The following is a 21,826-nucleotide window of genomic DNA, read 5'->3' as shown; positions in this document are numbered from 1 at the left end:
AAAACAGGCCGGTTTTTCAAGACTTTTCTGGTTCTTTTGTTCCTCCCCCCCACCTTCAACTTTGCTGCCCTTCTCTTGTCACCTGCCCTGTCCTAGATTCCTTCTGTTTTCCAGATCTGAAGAGTGACTGAAGGGTGTGGGGACCCAGGTGAGGATACAGCGTGGGTAAGAAATGCCTTTGTTATTAGGCTCCCTTCCCTTAGAAGGATAAGCTCCTTTTCTGAAGCCGGGGGCCATCACAGAGCTGGGCTGCCTCCAGCTTCCAGGAACTGAGTGACTAAGCCTATTTGACCTTTTCCAGGCTCTTTAACTGGACTCCTAGCCCAAGAGCCCCCAACCCACCAGAAGGAAGAAGGGACAGTGTCTAGTGGGTCTGGGTGGTGTGGTGGCAGTGTCCCGTGTATCCTCCTCTCTGCCCAATGGCTCCTCTGGAGGGATGACCTACTGAGACTGAAAGCTTCAGCTAAAGTGACCCCAGCACGTTTAATGTCTTCAATTGGATTGAATTTCCAAGCACTTGATTCAATTAACTCAGCAGGAATTGTGGTAGGAGTTCAGGAGTGAGAGGGGGATAAGCAGCTAAAAGAAGGATGGCCTTTGGGAGCAATGCCCTGCTTCTAGCTCTCTCCTGCTCCGGAGGGTCCTCTGGAGGACACAGCATAGCCGCTGGGGCATGGACAGACATGGGCAGCTCCTTTTGTGGTTGAATTCTAGGAGATGATGGGACTCCCATTTGGAGTTCTTAGAACAGGTATATGTAAATGGGCCAAGAGATGGGCTTCTACAATGGAAGGCAAGGAGTCCTTCACTACTGCTTCATGCCCTTGTTCATTTCATAGGCAAGGAATCCATAAGCAGTGAAGGCAAGGGAGGCTACACCTGTCTGAACCTAAGTGGCTTCTACTAGAGCCAGGAGACTTAGGAGGAGAGTGAGGATAGGTAAGGGTCCCCAAGCCAAATGGGAGCAGCCCCTGGGAGATCACCTTAACCTCCTCTTTGGGAAATGAGTTCTGAGTTAACAGAGATGAAGAAAAACAAACAAAAGACACTAAAAAGACTCCCATACAAATCAATTTTTAATAACTCCAACTTGCTACCAGCTTCCAGCTCCAGCTCCTCTGGGGTTTATCACTGTGGAGAACACTAAATGCCCCAGGCTGAGCTACCCATCTAGTGATCAGATGACCCAGCCCCTGATCTCTTAGGAATCTGCATCTATACATGGCAGCATGCTGGTGGATCCTCTGGAACTAGTGCACATCTGCTCAATGTAGGAGCCAGAACTCTGTGCCCAGGGAAGGCAAGTATCCTAAAGAGATTTGAAGCTAAGTGCAATAGCAGCCAGGGAGGTCTCAGACCTGCTCTCACTGCTGGTTTCATGCCCTTACTCCCAGAGTCTTCTTACGGTGCTTGTGTCCTGCCAGCCTGAGAGCTTTAGAAAGTGCTTTAGAAGGTGGGGGGGGGGGGGGCGGAGGGGAATCTCAGACCAGCAGCTACTTTGAAGGCAGCTGTGGGGTAGGGAAAGCCTACAGAAGTTCCATGGAGTCTGTCCAGAGGAGGAACCATGGGCCAGCTTCCCAAAGGCCAGGAGACTGGCCTGTGGCTCCGCCCAGAATAGACAGAATGGCCTCTCCATGATGCGCACCTGGCCCCTTTCAGATGGAGGGCACCCTGCCCCCCAGCAAGTTCTCTCCCTTCCAGGCACCAGACCACAGCAGGAACAGATTCCTCCCTAGAGGAAATTCTTAGGCAGGCTGGATGTAAACAACAGCCGGGTGAGGGGGTGGAACACGTGGAGGGGAGCTCAGCAGAGGCAGGAGAGGCTCCCAGAGGAGAAGGTGACTGGGGAGGTGGGGAGGCTGCTGGAAAGGGAACCAGCAAAGTAGGCACCTGAGGGCTCCAGAAAACCTGTCAATGTTTATTTCACACACACACCCTAAAGACAGTTTAAACCAGATTGAAAATTAAAAGCTCAGGTTGTGACCCTATAGTGCTGAGGAGTCAACGGGTTGGAAGGCAGGGGAAAGCTAACAGGCACTCTTGGTGCCAAGAATCAAATCCAGAAAGTGGTGGCTGGACAGCAGGGCATTGGGCAGATTCTAATCTCCAGTCTCCCAGATGGAGAAGGTAGAAAAAGGTCCTCAATTCCCACCCTACCTTGAGCTGAGCTAAGGGTCCTCACGACTGGACAGTGCACCATCAGGGGCAGGGGACACAGATTTCAAGCTCAGCTCAGTTCCAGGCCCAAAGAAAGCAGAACTGGCTCCATCTACATCTGAGAGTTAGTCTGTTTTCAGAAGCCTCGGACAGCCACTGATCCTCAGGATGCTGGCCTCACCCTAAGACTTGCCCCAACAACCCCTGAAAATCAGTCAGCAGCCACAACTTGTAATCTCAATTGAAAATGTGAGGGGGTGTCCAGGGAGCCCATGCTGGAAGCCCCCACATTCTTGAAGGCTTCTCCCTGTGCCCCCCCAATCCCTCCCCAAATAAGATTCGATTATCCCTGGTTTGCCCCTCCTGGCCCCTGCTGTCCAAGCTCCACTGAAGCGTGGCCTTCACCGAGAGAACTCGGTATCTGTGTAATTCTCCAACCTAGGGGACGGCCCCTCTCCCCTCAGTCCCCCTCCAGCCCGGGAGCCTCATGGGTAAGGGCAGTCAGCAGCTGCTCAGATTCGTGTGGCCTCAGGAGATAGTGGAGAACTCCTTGAGCAGGACTTCCTGGCTGAGTGTGTGGAAGGCCAGATTTCTCCTGACGTTGGTGCTAATGGATCGAACCTGGGAAAGGGTGGGGGAAGGTAAGAGGGCACAGGCAGAGAGAAAACAAGGAGAGAGTTGGTTACAAACAACAGAGGGCAGTGCCTGAGGGACAAGGCCGAGATGCAATACTAGAAGTTTCTCTCTTAGGAAATGAACCCTTAACAGCTATCATCCCTGCAGGCAAGTCAGCGAATAGTTCAGTGATAAGCTGATAAGTGGAAGAAAAGCAGGGCTGAGAAGCAGATGTGAGAAGAGTACACGTGGGCACCTGAAGAGGCAGAAGTAAGCACAGACAGGGAAGGAGGGTGAGGGCAGGCCTTTGTCCTTGCCTCAGCCATGCAGTGGGAGACTGGTCTGTCAGTGGTCTGATAGAGGAGGAGAAAATGAGGCCAGGGAATGCATTTCTGATCTCACTCTCTGTCTGTATTTATCTACTTTCCTGGGTTGGAAAGAACACCTGGAGACACAGCCCCTGTCTGGCATAGAGGGCAGGAGTACGATCCAGAGGCCAACGACGAGGAGCAGGTCATACAGCTTGTGAGTCCCAGGCTTGGAAGCAGGACCCAGGTTTCTCAACTCTGAGTCCAGAACTCTTTCCATACCACAGAGAAGCCCCCTGCTTTAAAGGGAAGTCTGGGGCATATCCCCGTTGTGTCCCCACTACTCCCTTCATGCTTTCTCCCCATAGATGGAGAGCCTTGCAGGAAGTGTTGCCTCTGTCAGTGGGGGAAAGGACTGTGGAGAAGGGGTCAAAGGGCCAAACTCTCTACTCTGACTGGGTTCTGGGAGGAATCCAGCACACTCTGGAAGGAGTGCTGTTCATGGGCAACAGAAGTGAATGTTGTTTAAGAGACAAAGTAGGAGAAGGAGGAGAAAAAGCATGTGTATCTATCTTGGGCCCCAAAGACCAAGGAGCTTTCCTTCAATTTCTGCTTAGCTATGGGAAACATAATGAAGTCATCAGGCAGGAGGCAGAGGCAAGGGCAGCACGGCAAACAGCGGGCGGCTCAAGCTCATTACCTCCAAGCCCAACCAGACCCTCTTTGCTCCCTGGTGCTAGAGGTAGAGATATAAGGAGAACTGAGTCAGGTAGAGGCTAGTACCAAGAGAGCTCCCCTAACTCCTCCACAATCTTTTCCTCTCCAATTACTTACTCTCTTTGTGAAGTCTGGGCCCCCAGTAATCCCCCCACAACAACTTAAAGACTTGCCATAAATATACTTGACCCCATAAACATACTCGACTCTGCTATCTCTTTATATCAATTGTTTCCCTGCTCCCAACTCACTCACTTCCAGAGCAGATCTCCCTCACCCTGGGGAAGTCCAAAATCTCAGGAATCTCATGTCAGGGTCAGAGCAGGGCTGTGTTCAGCATAAGACAGATAATCTACAACCCAGCACCTTCATCATAAACTTGGCATAGGGAAGTAAAAGCTGGGCTGAGGTGAGTTCTGCCCCAGCAGTGGGAGGGCTGAGGCTATGGGAAGGAAGTATAGCGTGCTCTGGTCTCAACTCGCAGCTACGACATTCGTGTACACCCAGGCTGGAGGGGCGGGGGGGGGAGGGGTGGGCGGCAGGATTGAGATTGGCAGGCTTCGCTCTTCCTGAGAGCAGCTCTAAGCACAGGGCAGCAGAGAGACCATCAACGGGGAGAGCCCAGTTCTGTGGCAGGGCTGACTGGGAGACTAGTAGGAGGCAGAGCAAATGCTCACTGACTCCAGGTGGCCAGGGGTAGGGGCTGCAGGAAGCTGAGTGATGGGAAAGGGGGGCGTGGGGTGAGGAGTGAAGACTGGAGAACTAGATCGGGAGGGCACTCAGACCAGGAGCCAGTTAGGAATTTAGGAAGAAGTGATTGCATAAGGAGGAGAAGAATCAATGACTCTCATTAGCTGCTGGAAGACAGGATACGGGGTAATGAGCCAGAGCTGCCACTGGGAACACACGTCAAACCCCAGGCCCAGCTGGAGCTGTGCAAGGGCCGTCTCCATGGCTGCAGAAGAGAGATGGGCAATGCTGCCTCAGGCTTCTCACACTTCCCCGCCTGGCACCAGCACCCTGGGGAATATCTTCTCTCACTGCCTGGTCCTGGGCTGCTTCAGGAGACAATTCGCACACCCAATCCCAGCAGACTCCTCAAGTCTTATTTCATCAGCCTTTGGCAAACCGTGGTTGTTTCCTTAGATGCCCACCTGCACAGTACAACGCACCGGCTGGGAAAGGGCCCTCAGGAGACACAGGCAGAGGTGGAGGCGGGGCAGACTCACCAGCTCCTTGAAGAAGGCAGCTTCCTTGTGCTGCTCCGAATAGCGCTCATACTGGTCCAGGCCATCCTGCAGCTTCAGTGTGAGCGTGTCATAGTTGGCTCGTACTACCTCCAGCACCTGCAGGAGGTCAAAGGCCAGGCAGGGCTTAGGCCATTCAAACCCTAGGTCACTTGGTCCCCAGGCCCCTCTTGCTGCCCTGCTGGGTTGGATTCAAGCTGGGGCGACACCTCCAAGAGACCATGCTTACTACTTATCACCCAGAAAAAAAGCCTGGTCACAGAGCAATTCCTCAGGTTTCTGGGACCATTTTCTAACCTCTTCTCTTCCTGGGTTTTCCTGACCCATCCAGCCTGGACACCAGGGCTGTTTACTCTGGGTATGGTAAAAGAGCACGAGAAGAGGTGACAGAAGAGTGAGTGTCTGAGCTCAGCAACATCCCCAAACCATAAATGTGTTCTCAGCCATATCCTGCAGCTTTCTTTGGCTAGGCTGTCACAGTTGCTGAGTAAGATTTTGCCAATATCTCCTTCCTTTTCCCTTTCTGGGAACCACATTTCTTCAGTCCCGGGATGTTCCTCAGCACCATCTGCCGCTTGTTTTCATCTCTCAGTGCCAACTGTCTTCCTATCCACTGCCTGGATCGAACTTTTGGGCCTCCCAGCCTTGTGATGTAGGGGACACTTTCTTGACTAAGCTAGAGCTAAGCGCATGTTTTGTTCTGATGAGGGGTCTCTCCCCTTTCTCTTACTTTCTATGGGGGTGGGGTGGATTCAGACCTCCACGGACTCCAGGAACCTTGGATCTCAGTGCTTCCAAAGGAAGTTCTGGTAGGACTTCAGTTGATAAGACCATGAATCAAAGCCAAGGACAACCAGGGGGAAAGGCATACCATTTAAGTTAGAAAGGAGCTGGGCAGAAAGGAGAGACCAGGAGATGGAATGACTGTTCACTGTGGTAATCTGGGTGGTAGCTATTTTGCAACTTGACCTGACAGAAGTCTATGACATCATGCCCAACTTGGGGCTTGATCTCCCAAACAGTGAGATCATGACCTGAGCTTAGATCAAAAGTCGGATGCTTAACCAACTGAGCCATGCTGGTGCCCCAAGACTTAATTCTAACAGAAGGTAGGGCAGGGTGAAGAGAATAAGCTAGAATCAGGACTGGTCAGAGGGACTGAGGATGGCCTCCTGAGGGGGACAAAAGTACCTCTGGGCAGTTCTCACCAATTCAATCTTGTGCCAGGGCACATGTCACTTGGTAGAAAACACTTCTGCCTGCCAACAAATTCTGAGGGGAGAGTACAGATGGAGAACACAAGGAGGGCTTGTGTCCTCAAGTTTGGTGGGGGGAGGGACAGCTAGGGCAAACGTCTAGCCTAGGCTCCAGGCTCAGTGTCCTTCCCTCCAGACACCCAGCTCCTCAAGGTCACTCTGCCTGGCTGTGTCCCACATACCCTAGCAGGGGCTGGCTCCTTTGCTTCTAATTCCATTTATCAGCTCTGTCAGCAGGAGGACCAGTACTCACTCAGCAATGGCTGTCACTCACAAAGTAATCCAGCCCTCTCATGCATGTGGGCTGTGCTTGTAGCTAAAATATCTATAGACAAGGTCTTGGCTCAGAAGTGAATGGCTCAAAAGCCCCTAAAAAGCAAAACTCCAAGATGGAACTGGGCCCCCAGGAACCAGGCAGAACAGAGTATTACATGCTTTCTCTAACCCTGGACTCTGGGCAGCCTCAGCAATGCCTATGAGCCAGTATCCTGGGCTCAGTCTTCCCTAAGGGTTATCAGGTAAGACAAATACTATGCTAAAGCGAATTTTGAGAAGGTGCAGCCTGTCAGAGATGCTACATCCTGAGAGCCTCAGGCCTCAGGCAATGCTGCCTTGATCCCTGGGCTTTCTCCCCTTGCCATGGCCAAGTGGAAGGTCTAAAAACAGATATTTTTCATTCCCAACAAAGTTGGCTTTTGGCAGAAGAACTCAGTTCTGTTTCTTAAAGGAAGGCAAAACAGAGAAGGCCTTGGAGCTATCAGCTCCTTGGAAGGAAACCAAAGGCCTGGCTGGACTCCGTGCATGATCTCAGCTCTCCTCTTGTCCAGACCTTACTTCCTTTCTTTCTTTTTTATTCAAGGCAAGCTGCCCTTCAGTTCACCCAGCCTCTGCCATCTCCTGCCCTCATCACCTCTCTTATATTTCCAAGAGAAGAAGATATTCTAAGTTCAAGTCTGGACTCCAGTCCATTTGGGACTTTGGAACATTAGGGCTACTTCCTATTCTGTGACTTCGCTTTCTGGAGCTTCAGACATTAGGAACATGTCCCATTTGGGCCTCACACTCCACACTGGCCTGGGACGTGGCAGAGGGCAGCAATGAGGCAGAAGACAATCTCCCAGACTGCTTCTGTCTAAAGACCTTAGGTTTTACAATTTGCAGCTTCAGTCTCTGGCTCCTGGCCATTCCAAAGGTACCTCCTAGGCTGAGGTCTCTCCCCAATCCATCAGGTAACAGTCTATTTCCCAAGTGCAAGCCCACTTTCTTTCATCAGCTGCTGGGCTTCCTAGAACCATGTCCACCACTTTAGCTCCAGGCAGGTTCAAAGTCAGAAAAGCACTGATAAGCCACATGTTCTCTAAGGAGTCCTTACACCCCCACATATGGCCCTCAGTAGACAGGAGCCTGGGTGCTGGCAAGGGACCTAATAGAAAGAGAACGGAACTGGGAATCTCACTCTTACTATGGATCTCAATTTACCTAATGAGCCTCAACCCGTCTCTCTCTATAAAATAGAATTTGAACTCACCTTCCTAAAAGGACATGGAATAAACATTTTGATTCCTGAAAGTAACATACAACTGATAGAAACACTATCATCCCAGTAGCTATACAGCTACCTAGACAGCTCCTGGGACTCCAGAATAACTGTCTTCACAGCCCAGGAAGTACTTACCTATTTTGAACTAACCCAAAGAGCCTATGTGCATAAGTAATTCTTCACCACAAAGGAACATCTTCTGGATTTAAGTGGAAGACACAAACGGCCTCAGTTTCAAAGATTCTATGCCCTCTTCTTTGCCTTGAAACACTTTGCCTCAGGTGAGAGAAGAACAGATTGGGGACTGGGGTGTGAACCTAAACCCCTAGCCTGGAGTCTCTGGAGGAAAAGCACCTGACATAGGCTTTAAGGTCGGAGAGACATTTTGATCCCAGATCAACCACTAGCAAGCTATGTAAACTGATACACATCACTTAATCTCTTTGAGCCTCAGTTTTCTTATCCTATCTATACTATAACTGTATAAAGCTCATATACGGATGACATGAGATGACTGTCCAGTGTCTTGCACATAAGGAATAGTCAGTAAGTGCTTACTAATTTTACAATGAAAAGTTATTTCTGGTGACAATAGGCATTTGGTAGCTCTTACCCCCAGATAGTTCTAACCATAAACCAGGAGCTAGGGCCTTGCACATCTTTATTCAGATTCTGGTGAAGAAGAAACCTAATTTCTCTATTCCATATGAAGCAGGCTTTCCATAATGACCCCACTATCCTGAGTGTAACAGGTAATGTATCAGCCAAAAGTCAGAGAATGTCCAGTATCCACTGCTTAACAGTCCTGGTGTGGTACAAGGGGATACGGGTTATACTAAAGAAAAACTGAGCAAGATGCCCACAGAGGCCAGTTTTGCATAACACAGGTTGTGAAGCTCTTGGCCATATCAGGATCAGGAAGGAGAGAGATCCCAGTGCACAAAGTTAGTTCAAAATTGATGAGGTTTTAGACATACATACACACCCCTTCTCCAAGCATGTACAATAGGCATTCCCTAAAGACTATTCAGTAGCCTGTGTCCCATATTTTTAGCAGAGCCTTTGAAATGGGAAATAACTTCTGGCCTAAAGACAGCAGCAAAGGAGAATCACCAATGGAAAAGTTCTTGGCAATGGCTATCCTATCTAGATGTCAGAGGGCTTTGCCTTGTGCCTGAAAAATTGCTTAGTCTCAAATCTCTGATGGACTGAATTCCCAGAAGGAGAATTAGCAGACAACTAAGTAATAGGATATGACCTGACAGCAAACTTGTATTCACTGCTTTCTCAATTTGAACTGACATCTACAGTATAACCTATTTGGGGAGAGTATGTAAGGCTGCCACCAGCCCACTTCAAGCCAGGGCAACATGCAGGCCTTCCCTAAAGCCAGGCTGCCAAATGAGGATGAAACCACAAATAGAGAATAGAGAAACTATTCTCTCCAAATAGAGAAACTTAGAGACTTTTTATAGAATAGGAAATAAACATGGAACCTATCAAGATTGCAGTGGGATATAAGAGAAAGAGGCTACAGAAGGGTGCCTGGGTGGCTCAGTCAGGTAAGTATCCGATGCTCGATTTCGGCTCAGGTCATGATCTCACCATCTGTTGAGTTTCAGCCCTGCGCAGGGCTTTGCTCCGACAGTGTGGAGACTGCTTGGGATTCTCTCTCCCTCTCTCTCTGCCCCTCCCATGCTCTCTCTCAAAATAAATAAGCTTAAAAAAAAAAAAAAGGTGTTTTGTTTTGTTTTGTTGAAGAAAGAGGCTACAGAATTATAGAAACCTAGGGTCAAATCTTGGCATCATCATTTAGTACTTCTAGGACCTTGACCTAAGCTTTAGGTTCTTCATCTTAAAATAGTCATCATCATACTATTTTCTTAGAATATTATGAAGATTAGAGATAATATATAAAATAAACACAAAAATATAAATGATAGGATCTCACCAATAGAAGAATGAAGGCTATTGAGACGGAAACAAAACAAGAAATGGAAATAGAAAATACTTGATGTAGGGGTACCTGGGTGGCTCAGTCAGTTAAGCGTCAGACTCCTGATCTCAGTTCAGGTCATGATCTCATGGTTAGTAGGATCAAGCCCTGCTCTGTGCTCACAGCACAAAGCTGCTTGGGATTCTCTCTCTCTCTCTCTCTCTCTCTCTCTGCCCCTCTACTGCTTGTACTCTCATGTATGTGCGTGTGCTCTCTCTCTCAAAATAAATAAACTTGAAAAAAAAAAATACTTGATGTATTTAAATAAGATGAATGCGGTGGCTGAAGGGCAGCTGGGAGGTCTGGCATCATCATTAATATGTAAGAATAGTGATATGGAAGGCAACCTTACCTCTTTTTGCCAATGTTACCATGGTGACAGAACCATAGAAATAACAGTTCTGGAAGGAACCTTTGAAATCACCTACCTAATCCATGGCCCTCATTTCACAGATGAAGAAACAGATGTCGAGAAAGATTGTAAGTTATCCAAAAACACAAAGCAGAGATTAGACAACAGAATTTTCTGACTCCCAATCCAATGTTCTTCCTGTATTGGCAGGCTAGTTTAACCTGAGGCACATTCCTTAGTTTACAGGCTAAACTTAATCTTTCAGAGAGCATTCAAGGAATTCAAAGCTCACTCCTAAGAAGTGGGAAGCATGATCTGTGGAGAGCTGTAACCTGGAGAAAAGCTTGGCTTGATGTTTAAATTTTCATTATTACCAGGTCCCTCAGGGCTCCAGGGCATGTCAATTTCCACCAATAGAAGCCAAAGATCCTGCTCAGCCTTGCTTAGTTGGGTGTCAACCACCACCAAAACTGTACAGACCACTCCAAACTCATTATCAGCAAAATCCAGATTTGGTTGCTATTTTAATTACTTAGTACTCATTGAGAAGCTTGAAATACAAAGGTCTTTAATCTTCAACTGGACGTCTTTATTACTTTTTGTAAAGTTTATCTATTTATTTTGAGAGAGAGAGAGAGCATGCGCACAAGCAGGGGAGGGGAAGAGAGAGAGAGAAAGAATCCCAAGCTGACAGAGTGGAGCCCAATGCAGGACTCGAATTCACAAACCACGAGATCATGACCTGAGTCAAAATCAAGAGTTGGATTACCCAGGAGCCTTTTCACTGGGCTTCTTTGGCAGCAGCCGTCAGGTGGTCTCCAGGCTTGGGGTGGCTGGAGATGAATGCCTCCTACCGTGTGACCTTTTTTTTTAAAGTAAACTCTATATCCAACATGGGGGTTGAACTCATGACCCCAAGATCAAGAGCTGCAGGCTCCACTGACTGAGCCAGCCAGGCATCCCAGAATACACTCGACAATGAATGCTCATACCTCAAGGCCAACCTTCCATTCTCTGAAAGAGACTGTAACCACTCTGTTCCCACTTCCATGTCTTCTGCTTTAACCCTGCCAAACCCCCTAATCATAGGAAAATTAATCTCTGGGTGATAGTTAATCTCTGGATGATTTGAAACAGATAAAGTAATTACAAGGACGAAAGATGATAAAGGCTTTTTAGAGGATTTTCATGATAATCTCCATCTATCTCTCCCACTGGACTCTGGCCATTTCCTCTATTTCAGATGTTTATTCACTAGTTAGAGAATATGATTTTTTTTGTCTCCATTTTTTTTCCCCCACAAAGCAGGAAAAGACAGCTTGAGAGATCCAAGCTCTGAAGCCACAAACGTGAGCATCACCAGCCATAAGCCTGCATATTGCCTTTGCTTCTCTCTCCCATCGGTTAGAGGGAGTTGACCAGGTACTGCTTATTATATGAGCTGATGATGGAGAAGTAATGAAAGAACCACAAGCCACTGGGAAATGAAGTTCATCCTTCACAATGGCTCCAGACTTGGGACAAACCTATCTTGGTGCTCAGAGAACCAAGGTCTGAATAAAAAGGTTTGCTCTCCATGCCACCTCTCTAAACTGTTCCCTGCTCCACTGTAATGTCTTATCTCTAAAGAAATGGTGCTGAGCAGAGTAGGTCTTCAACAACACTCAGCGGCAATTGGGCTGCTAGAGCGGAGAGCAACTGCCAAGTAGCTGCAGACAGTTTTTTCTTTTAATTTTATTTATTTATTTATTTTGAGAGAGAGAGAGAGAGAGAGAGAGAACACATGCATGTGCTCGCACTAGCAGGGGAAGGGCAGAGAGAGAGAATCCCAAGTAGGCTCCACGCTCAGCACTGAGCCCGATGGGGTGGGGAGAGGGGGACTTGATCCCACAACCAATTGTGAGATCATGACCTGAGCTAAAATCAAGAGTTGGGCACCTAACCAACTGAGCCACCCAGGCCCCCCTGCAGGCAATTTTTATGATAGATGCAGACTGAGCTCTCCCTCTTATTGTCTATGGAAGAACAACACAGTCAAACACAGTACTTCTCAGCCAGGCAGGCTGAAACCTTTCTCCTTCTACTCAGTAAATTTCCTCAAACTCAACGGAAGATACCCTTTCCTTGAAAAATGAGAATGACTGACTCAAGGCATTGCCTAACTCCCTTTTCTGAATTTGTCATAGGGCTGTAATGCTCTGTAAATTTTGGCAAGAGACTGAAAAGAAATCGGAGGTCACATCCTTCATTTTTCTCTGGAAGGAGCTAATCTAGCCTCCCATCCTTCCCCTACTTTCTCCAAACCAGACTTCCCCGGAACTGATGTCTCCCAATGAGGGACAACACTCTCTTCTCCCAGAAGCAATAAAAGTCTGTCCCTAACCTTGCAATTTCACCAGCGTAAGGACAACCCACAGAGGCACTCTTACAGTTAAGCGGTGCTCTGCTCAGCTGTTGGACTGCATGGAAGTGGAATTCTGATAATAAAGAAGCAACAAGACAATTCTCCCTCCTCCATAATCCACACTTAGTCTTCAAATTCAAGGCTAGCTAAGCAAGAAGCACCGCAAAGATGTTCTCCAAGTAAAGACGTTGGTGGGTCACTACTGGATCTAGTTGTGCTTAGGCCCTGAAAAAGAGTTTCAACCAACAGCTAATAATTTCTAAAATAACATAGTTAGAAGTATGGCTCTATTTCACTCATATGTGGAATTTAAGAAACAAAACAAGAAACAAAGGAAAAAAAGAAAAGAGACAAACCACAAAACAGACTCTTAACTAGAGAGAACAAACTAGTGGTTACCAGAGGGGAGGTGGCGGATGGGTGAAACAGGTGAAGAAGATTAAAGAGCGCACTTATCTTTTTATTTTTTTATTATTTATTATTGTCATATTTAAATGTTTATTTTTGAGAGAGAGAGAGCCAGAGCATGAGCGGGGGAGAGGCAGAAAGAGAGGGAGACACAGAATCTGAAACAGGCTCCAGGCTCTGAGCTGTCAGCAGCACAGAGCCCGACGCGGGGCTTGAACCCACAAACCACAAGATCGTGACCTAAGCCGAAGTCAGGCACTTAACCAACTGAGCCACCCAGGCGCCCCAAAGAGTGTGCTTATCTTGATGAGCACTGAGTAATGTATGGAATTGTTGGATCACTATATTATACACCTGAAACTAATATAACACTGTATGTTAATTTAAAAGAGTATGGCTCTAGAGTCAGCCTGCCTGGACTCATCCTAGGTCTACCACTTACTAGCAGGGTAGAGCTGGGTGAGTTTCAGTTTCCTCAACTGTAAAATGGGGGTTATAATAATGTTCTTTAGAGAGAGCTAGTTGTGCAGATTGAATAAGGCAACAGATACAAAGCGCCAAGCATACTTCTTGATACACAGAGAGTGCTTCATTATTATTATTCTCTTTCATTTTAATGTAACTCCACAAATAACTGCTTTTTAGAACCTGAAATTCCAAGGCTTGCCATAAATTAGCAAACTCTTTCCTCCCCCGCTTTCTGGAAGGGATGTGTCTTCTACAGGCTCCTCAAAGAGGGATTTCCTATGGTGGAAAGAACACACTGCTTTAAAGTTCATGCATTAGTAGGTGCAGACAGGTAGGGTGGCAGGCCCTCTCCTGGAGAAGCAAACATGCTACTACCACCACTGATTTCTTATGGAAACTGTGTCACAGCAGAATTCTTAGCACCCTGGAGGAAGAGACCCAGGGTTACATTATAGATTTTCCACAATGCCTAACAGAGTCCTAAGAAGCAGTGAAACATTCAACATGCCTGTGGACTAATTTAGTAGCACTCAGGCCCAACCAAAAAGGAAAGGAATTTCTCAAGGTCACATGGTAAGATTAGAGTCAGGCCATCACAGTACACCCAGCGCTCTTCTCAGTATTCGCATATGGTTTCTAAAGCCCTCAGAGCCGAGTCCTGCCTTTAAGGAGCTAATAAGCAAAATGGGGACTCAAGATAAACCACAGTGGAAGGACACATCCACAGACATAAGCGCATACTGGGTGGAGCCAGCAGTGCTAAGCTACATATCTGAGCAGAGATTGAGTGGCCCGGTTGAAACTGTGTCACACCTTTTAAAAGAGGGAAAATAAGTTATCCAAGATCTCTTCTATTTTGTCTACCACTTCCTCCACTTTATATCACTGCCACCAGTTAATTCTAAGTACAAAATTGTCCACCAGTGTAGTAGGGCCCCTGAGACAGCAGCCGCAGCAAGGGCCATTAGCTCTGATAGGTCTGTGACTGGCACTGACAGCTTAGGCTCCGTCAGGTCCCATCACGTGAGGGACAGACTGCTCAGGTTCAACCTTGATGCTGAGAAAATAAGTCCTGCACAAAAGATGGGCCAAAGGTTAAAAGGGTAGGAAAGAATGTCACTTTACTTCCCAATCATACAATCTACAATTTCAATTTCTCAGAAATCAGGTTTGATCCATTCTAGGATGTCCTTTCGAGGTGTGTTCAATTTAGCAATGGATTTCAACTGCACAAATTCAGCTCAACTGTGCAGGGTACTCATTAGATAACTGTCCAAAACAATCTAGGCAGATACACACTGTGATCTTTGAATAGCCAGGTTCAAAGTCTTGCTGAGTTATTTTTAGCACTTCTTTGCATACAGTAACTAAGAGATTTGCACCTCAAAAGATGAGAAGAAACAATTAGGTTCAGGGGCTCCAAGACTAACTGGTACCCAGAGAGGACAGGGTTTACTTCCTTCAGACACTGCCTGCTTAACCTTCTCTTATACAAGACAAAGCTTGTCCATCTAAACATGGCCAAAAAGGAACAGAGTGATCAAGCACCCAGTTAAAAGGACAAAATACCAGCTACACAAGAGCTTCATGTTTCAATTCTCCATGCTGGTTTTTTTTTAATTTTTTTTTTTAACGTTTATTTATTTTTGAGACAGAGAGACAGAGCATGAACAGGGGAGGAGCAGAGAGAGAGGGAGACACAGAATCTGAAACAGGCTTGAATATATCTATTCAAGACTCTCCCCTCCAGTGACTGATAGAGGAGGAAGGAGGAGAATGAAGTAAAACGGGACAATATATATGAATAGTTAATGCAAGGGAAGGTTCTCTGAAAAATGAGTGAAATTTAAAAAAATCAGCTGAGTAACTCTGGGTATATTGTAATTTTTTTTTAATTTTTTTCTTTTAATGTTTTATTTATTTTTGAGACAGAGAGAGAGACAGAGCATGAACGGGGGAGGGGCAGAGAGAGAGGGAGACACAGAATCAGAAGCAGGCTCCAGGCTCTGAGCCATCAGCCCAGAGCCCGACGCGGGGCTCGAACTCACGGACCGCGAGATCGTGACCTGAGCTGAAGTCGGATGCTTAACCGACTGAGCCACCCAGGCGCCCCAATTGTCATTTTTAAAAGTAGTTCAGGACTTCCACTTCCAGTTACGATGGAGTAACTGAGAACTGTGAAAGATATAACTCTTCAGACACTGGATAACAGGGAGTGTAGGACAGGTATGTAGAGAGATTAAGGTGAGCATGAAGGTCTTGTTAGGCTAAACAGACACACTGGATTTCAGGAGGCAGAGGCGACTAGAACTTGTAGGCGGACTACCAGTGGAGGCAATGAGGCAAAGAAAAGAGCTTCAGAAATTTGCACAGTGTTCCCACTGAATCTGTTGCTAATACTAAGGATTGCATGTATAGGGTAAAATTCAATCAGATCAGAATAAAAAAAGACTGAGAATCCGTAAGCTTGCACCACTGAGAGGTGTTTGAATTTTGACCGACCAGAATGAAAAGCACCTGTGGAACACCTAGGGCATTCAGGGAGACCCCAGAAGTAGAACTAAACTAGCCCTGGAGTAAAGGCTATTTTGAACCTATTCAAACAAAGATTAAAAAGAAGTTCCATGGATGAGTTTGGTCAAAAGGTACAAACTTCCAGTTATAAAATAAATAAGTACCGGTGATGTAATATACAATATGTTGACTATAGTCGACATGGCTGTATGGCATATTTGAAAGTTGTTAAGAGTGAATCCTAAGAGTTCTCGTCACAAGGAAAAAAAAATTTTTGCCCTTTCTTAGGTACCTATATGAGATGGATGTTGACTAAACTTATTGTGGTAATGATTTCATAATATATGTAAGTCATGTCATTATGCTATAACCTTAAAACTTATAAGTAGTGCACGGCAATTGTATCTCAATAAAACTGGGGAGGCAGGGTAGATGGAGATCATGACCAAGAAAAAGGAAGTTTCAAGTGGATCATGCTATTCCAGAAAGAATTTACCTGTCTTCCTGAACAAAGTTCAACACTGTTTAATAAAGACAACAAAATCTAGCACTCAACTACATAACATTCACAATGCCCAGTATCCAATAAAAAATTGCCAGAAATGTAAAAAAACAGGAAAATGTGACTCATAGCCAAAATAAACAGACCCAGAAATGAGATACCAGAATTAAAAACAAGGACATTTAAAGAGCTATTATAAATACGTTCACGTATTTTAGAACATCCACAAACATAATAAGGAGCAAAATTGAAGATATAATGCACACCATAATAAAACCACTGAAAATTCGTGTGAGAGAATATTAAAAGCAGGCAGAGGGAGGAAAATAGATACAGAAGAAAAAAAAAAAGAATTCACATTTCTTGTCAGAAACCCTATACAAACCAGAAAACAATAAAATGCTATCTGTGCCTCCCCAAAATTTACTGTTAACCTAGAATGCTATATCCAGAACACATCCTTCAGAAATGAGGGTGAAATAAAGACCTTTTCAAGGAAACAACATGAGGGAATGTATTGCCAACAGTCCTGCACTACAAGAGATGTTAAAAGAAGTCCTTTTGGCAAAAGGAAAATTACATTATCTGGATCTATAAATAGGAATGAAGGAATGGTAAACACATTGATAAACATAAAATATTTTTATCTACATTTAAAAATGAGGAAAAAGAGGGGAGCCTAGGTGGCTCCATCAGCTGAGCGTCCAACTTTAGCTCTGGTCATGGATCTCACGGTCAGTGAGTTCAAGCCCCGCGTCGGGCTCTGTGCTGACAGCTCAGAGCCTGGAGCCTGCTTCAGATTCTGTGTCTCCCTCTCTCTCTGACCCTCCCCCATTCATGCTCTGTCTCTCTCTGCCTCAAAAATAAATAAACATTAAAAAAAATGAGGAAAAAGATAACTGACTCTTTAAAGCAAAAAATAATAGTAATGTGGGAATTTCCATGTCTGTGTGGGCTCCCCCATATACTTAATGTCCGCTGTTAAACTTGGTTTTCTTCTCCTGTTTAAATAAAATTAATAATAGGGGCACCTGGGTGTCTTAGTCGGTTACGCATCCGACTTCAGTTCAGGTCATGAACTTGTGGTCTGTGAGTTCGAGCCCCACGTTGGGTTCTATGCTGACAGCTTGGAGCCCGAAGCCTGCTTCGGACTCTGTGTCTCCCTCTCTCTCTGCCCCTCCCCTGTCTCTCTCTGTCTCTCAAAAATAAATTAACGTTAAAATTTTTTTTTTCTTAAATAATAATAGCAATGTATTGTGAAATGTATAAAACCTAGAAGAAAAATGTATGACAACACGAGTACAAAGGACAGGAGGGGACAAATGGAAATACATGATTGCAAGGTTATTAAATGTTACATGAAATCATAGGACATTATTTTGAAGGTAAATTGTGATAGGTTAAAAAGCAACCACTAAAAAAATAAAATGAAGAGGTATAGCTAAAAAAGTCAATAGTGGACATAAAATGTAATACTAAAAGATATCCAGTTAATCCAAAAGAAGGCAGAACATAAAAAAATGAATAAAGAACAGATGGGAGAAAAAGAAGAAAAAAAAAAACCAATACAGGAGATTTTAACATAGTTATATTGACATATAAATTAAGTGTAACACTTCAATTAAAAGACAAAGATTGTCAGACTAGACATAAAATTAAGACCCAACTATGGGTTGTCTAAAAGAAATTCACCTAGAGGCACCTGGGTGGTTCAGTCGGTTAAGCATCCAACTTTAGCTCAGGTCATGAGCTCCAGTTCATGAGTTCAAGCCCGTGTCAGGCTCTGTGCTAATAGCTCAGAACCTGGAGCCTGCTTTGGATTCTGGGTCTCCCTCTCTCTCTGCCCCTCTGCCACTCACACTCTGTTTCCCTCTCTCTCTTCTCTCTCTCTTTCTCTGTCTCAAAAATAAAGAAACTTAAAAAAAACTTTTTTTTAAATAAAAGAAATTCACCTAAGTTCAGGTCATGATCTCACAGTTCCATGAGTTCAAGCCCCACATCAGGCTCCGCACCCTCAGTTCAGGGCCTGGCTAGGATTCTTGATCTCTCTTAAAATAATAAACTTAAGGAGCGCCTGGGTGGCTCAGTCGGTTAAGCTGCCGACTTCGGCTCAGGTCATGATCTCGCGGTCCGTGAGTTCAAGCCCCACGTCGGGCTCTGTGCTGACAGCTCAGAGCCTGGAGCCTGTTTCAGATTCTGTGTCTCCCTCTCTGACCCTCCCCCGTTCATGCTCTGTCTCTCTCTGTCTCAAAAATAAATAAACGTTAAAAAAAATTAAAAAAAAAATAATAATAAACTTAAAATAAAATAAAATAAATTCACCTAAAATATAAAGACACAGATAGGTTGAAAGTGAAAAGATGGACAAAAATATGCTTCTGAAGACACTAATTAAAGTAGAATTGCTATACTAACATCTGAAAAAGGAGACTTCAAAACAAGGAATATTAGGGGCGCCTGGGTGGCTCAGTCGGTTAAGCGGCCAACTTCAGCTCAGGTCGTGATCTCGCGGTCCGTGAGTTCGAGCCCCGCGTCAGGCTCTGTGCTGACAGCTCAGAGCCTGGAGCCTGTTTCAGATTCTGTGTCTCCCTCTCTCTGACCCTCCCCCGTTCATGCTCTGTCTCTTCACTGTCTCAAAAAGAAATGTTAAAAAAAAAAAAAATTAAAAAAAAAAAAAAAACAAGGAATATTATCAGAAGAGAGAAATTTTGTAATGATAAAGGGGTCAGTTAATTACAGAGACAATTATATATATATATATAGATGTATATATATATATACATATACATATACATCTATATATATATACATATACATATACATATACATATACATATACATATACATATACATATATATATACCTAATAAGACAGTTTCAAAATTCTGGATGAAGCATAACTGACAGAACTAAAGGAAGAAATAGAAAAGTCTACTATTACAGCTGTAAGTTTCAATACTCCTCATAACTGATAAAACGATTAGACTGAAAATCAGTGAGGACAGAAGATTTAAACATTACCAACCAAACTGACCTAAAGTCATTTATAGAACATTCTATTCAATAACAGCAAAGTATACATTCTTTTAAAATGCACACAGAATTGGGGAGCCTGAGTGGCTCAGTCGGTTGAGTACCTAACTCTTGATTTCAGCTCAAGTCATGATTCCAGGGTTGTGAGATCAAGCCCCGAATCTGGCTCTGTGTTGAACATAGAGACTGCTTAAGATTCTCTCTCTCTCTCTGTCTCTCTCCCTCTGCCCCTCTCCCCGACATGTGCACAATCTCTCTCAAAAATAAAAAAATGCACACAGGAACATTCAACAACATAGAGCATATGCTAGACCATAAAACAAATCTCAATAAATTTAGAAGGACTGAAATCAATCACATGGAGTATATTTTCTGTCTACCAAAGAATTAAGTAAGAAATTAATAACAGAGGGGCACCCGGGGGGCTCAGTGGGTTGAGCAACCGACTTTGGCTCAGGTCATAATCTTGAAGTCAGTCAGTTTGAGCCCTGCATCTGGTTCTGTGATGACAGCTCAGAGGCTGGAGACTGCTTCAGATTCTGTGTCTCCCTCCCTCTCTAACCCTGCCCCGCTCACACTCTGTCTCTGTCTCTCAAAAATAAACATTAAAAAAAGTATATTAAAAATAAGAAATCAGTAACAGAAATTTATCTGGAAAATCCCCAAGGGGAACCTGGGTAGCTCAGTCGGTTAAGGAACCAACTCTTGGTTATTATGGTTCAGGTTGTGATCTCAAGGCCATGAGATAGAGCACCAAATCTGTCTCCCCACTGAGCATGGAGCCCACTTGGGATTTTCTCTGTCTCTCTGCCCTTTCCCTACTCGTGTGCATGTGTACTCTCTCTTTCTCTCTCTCTCTCTCAAAATAAATAAAAATTAAAAAAAAAACAAAAAAAACAAAAAAACAAAAAAACATCCCCAGGGGCACCTGGGTAGTTCAGTGAGTTAAGCATCCGACTTCAGCTCAGGTCATGATCTCCCAGTTTGCAAGTTCAAACCCCGCATCAGGCTCTCTGCTGTCAGCACAGAACCCATTTCGGATCCTCTGTTACCCTTTCTCTCTGTCCCTCCCCCACTGGCTCTCTGTCTCTCTCTCTAAAAAATAAATAAGCATTAAAAAGAAAAAAATCCCCTGGGGCGCCTGAGTAGCTCAGTCGGTTAAGCGTCCCACTTTGGCTCAGGTCACAGGTCACGATCTTATGGTTTGTGAGTTCGGGCCCCATGTCGGACTCTGTGCTGATGCCTTGGAGCCTGGAGCCTGTTTCAGATTCTGTGTCTCCCTCTCTCTCTGCCCCTCCCAGCTCACAATCTGTCCCTGTCTCAAAAATAAACATTAAAAAAAATTTTTTTTTAATTAAAAAAAAAAAATCCCCAAATAGGGGCACCTGGGTGGCTCAGTTGGTTAAGTGTCTGACTTTGGCTCAGGTCATAATCTCACAGTTTGTGAGTTTGAGTCTTGCATCAGACTCTGCTGTCAGTGCAGAACCCATTTTGGATCCTCTGTCTCCCTCCCTTCTCTGCCCCTTCCCGGCTCTTGTGCCCTGTCTCTCTCTCTCTATCAAAAATAAAAGAACATTAAAAAAAAAAAATCCCCAAATAATAGAAACAAAACAACACATTTCTATTTTTTTATTTAATTTATTTTTATTTGTTTTGAGAGAGAGACAGCATGAGTGGAGGAGGGGCAGAGAGAGAAGGTGACAGAGAAACCCAAGCAGACTCCACATTGTCAGCATGGAGCATGATGCAGGGCTCGAACTCATGAACTGTAAGATCATGACTGAGCTGAAGTCAGACGCTCAACCAGCTGAGCCACCTAAGTCTCTCAAAACAACATATTTCTAAATATCACTAAAGATATGAGAAAATACTGTGAAGTGAATGAAAATGAAAACACAACTAACCAAAATTTGTAGGATGTTGCTAACAGAGGGGAAATTTATAGCACTAAATTTTTATATTAGAAAATAAGATGGGTGCCTGGGTGGCTCAGTTGGTTAAGCATCTGACTCTTGGTTTCAGCTCATGTCACGATCTCACAGTTTCATGAGCTCAAGCCCTGCATGGTCTGTGCACTGTCAGTGAGGAGCCTGCATGGGTTTCTCCCTCTCTCTCTGTCCCTCCCCGCTCACACTATCTCTCAAAATAAATAAACTTAAAAAAAAAAAAAGAATTAAAATTAGTTATCTAAGTTTCTACCTTAAGAAATTAGAAAAAGAAGAGCAAATTAAACCAAAGCAAACAGAAGGAAATAACAAAGATAATCATATAAATCAAAGAAATAGAAAACACAAAAATAACAGAAAATG

General features: G+C 44.9%; 1 protein-coding gene across 2 annotated transcripts in view; it reads right to left on the bottom strand.

Moving 5' to 3' along the window:
* Positions 1–1,058: 1,058 nt before the first annotated feature.
* The window catches only part of ARMH3 (armadillo like helical domain containing 3), a 176,280-nt gene continuing 155,512 nt past the window's right edge, over positions 1,059–21,826 (bottom strand). Inside the window, exons 25-26 of one of the 2 annotated variants that reach the window (XM_060641678.2) lie at positions 5,027–5,143; positions 1,059–2,778 (exon numbers count right to left, since the gene is read on the bottom strand). In XM_060641678.2, coding sequence (XP_060497661.1) covers positions 2,686–2,778; positions 5,027–5,143 — 210 coding nt within the window. In that variant the 3' untranslated portion in view covers positions 1,059–2,685. Of the gene's footprint in view, positions 2,779–5,026; positions 5,144–13,093; positions 13,745–21,826 lie in introns of those variants that run through there. The other variant, XM_060641679.2, reaches the window with a different exon arrangement.

The sequence above is a fragment of the Panthera onca genome, chromosome D2 (assembly GCF_046562875.1).
Source record: "Panthera onca isolate mPanOnc1 chromosome D2, mPanOnc1 haplotype 2, whole genome shotgun sequence".
Lineage (NCBI taxonomy): Eukaryota > Metazoa > Chordata > Mammalia > Carnivora > Felidae > Panthera > Panthera onca.
The sequence above is the reverse complement of the archived record's forward strand: the minus strand, read 5'-3'. Positions and strand labels throughout refer to the sequence as shown.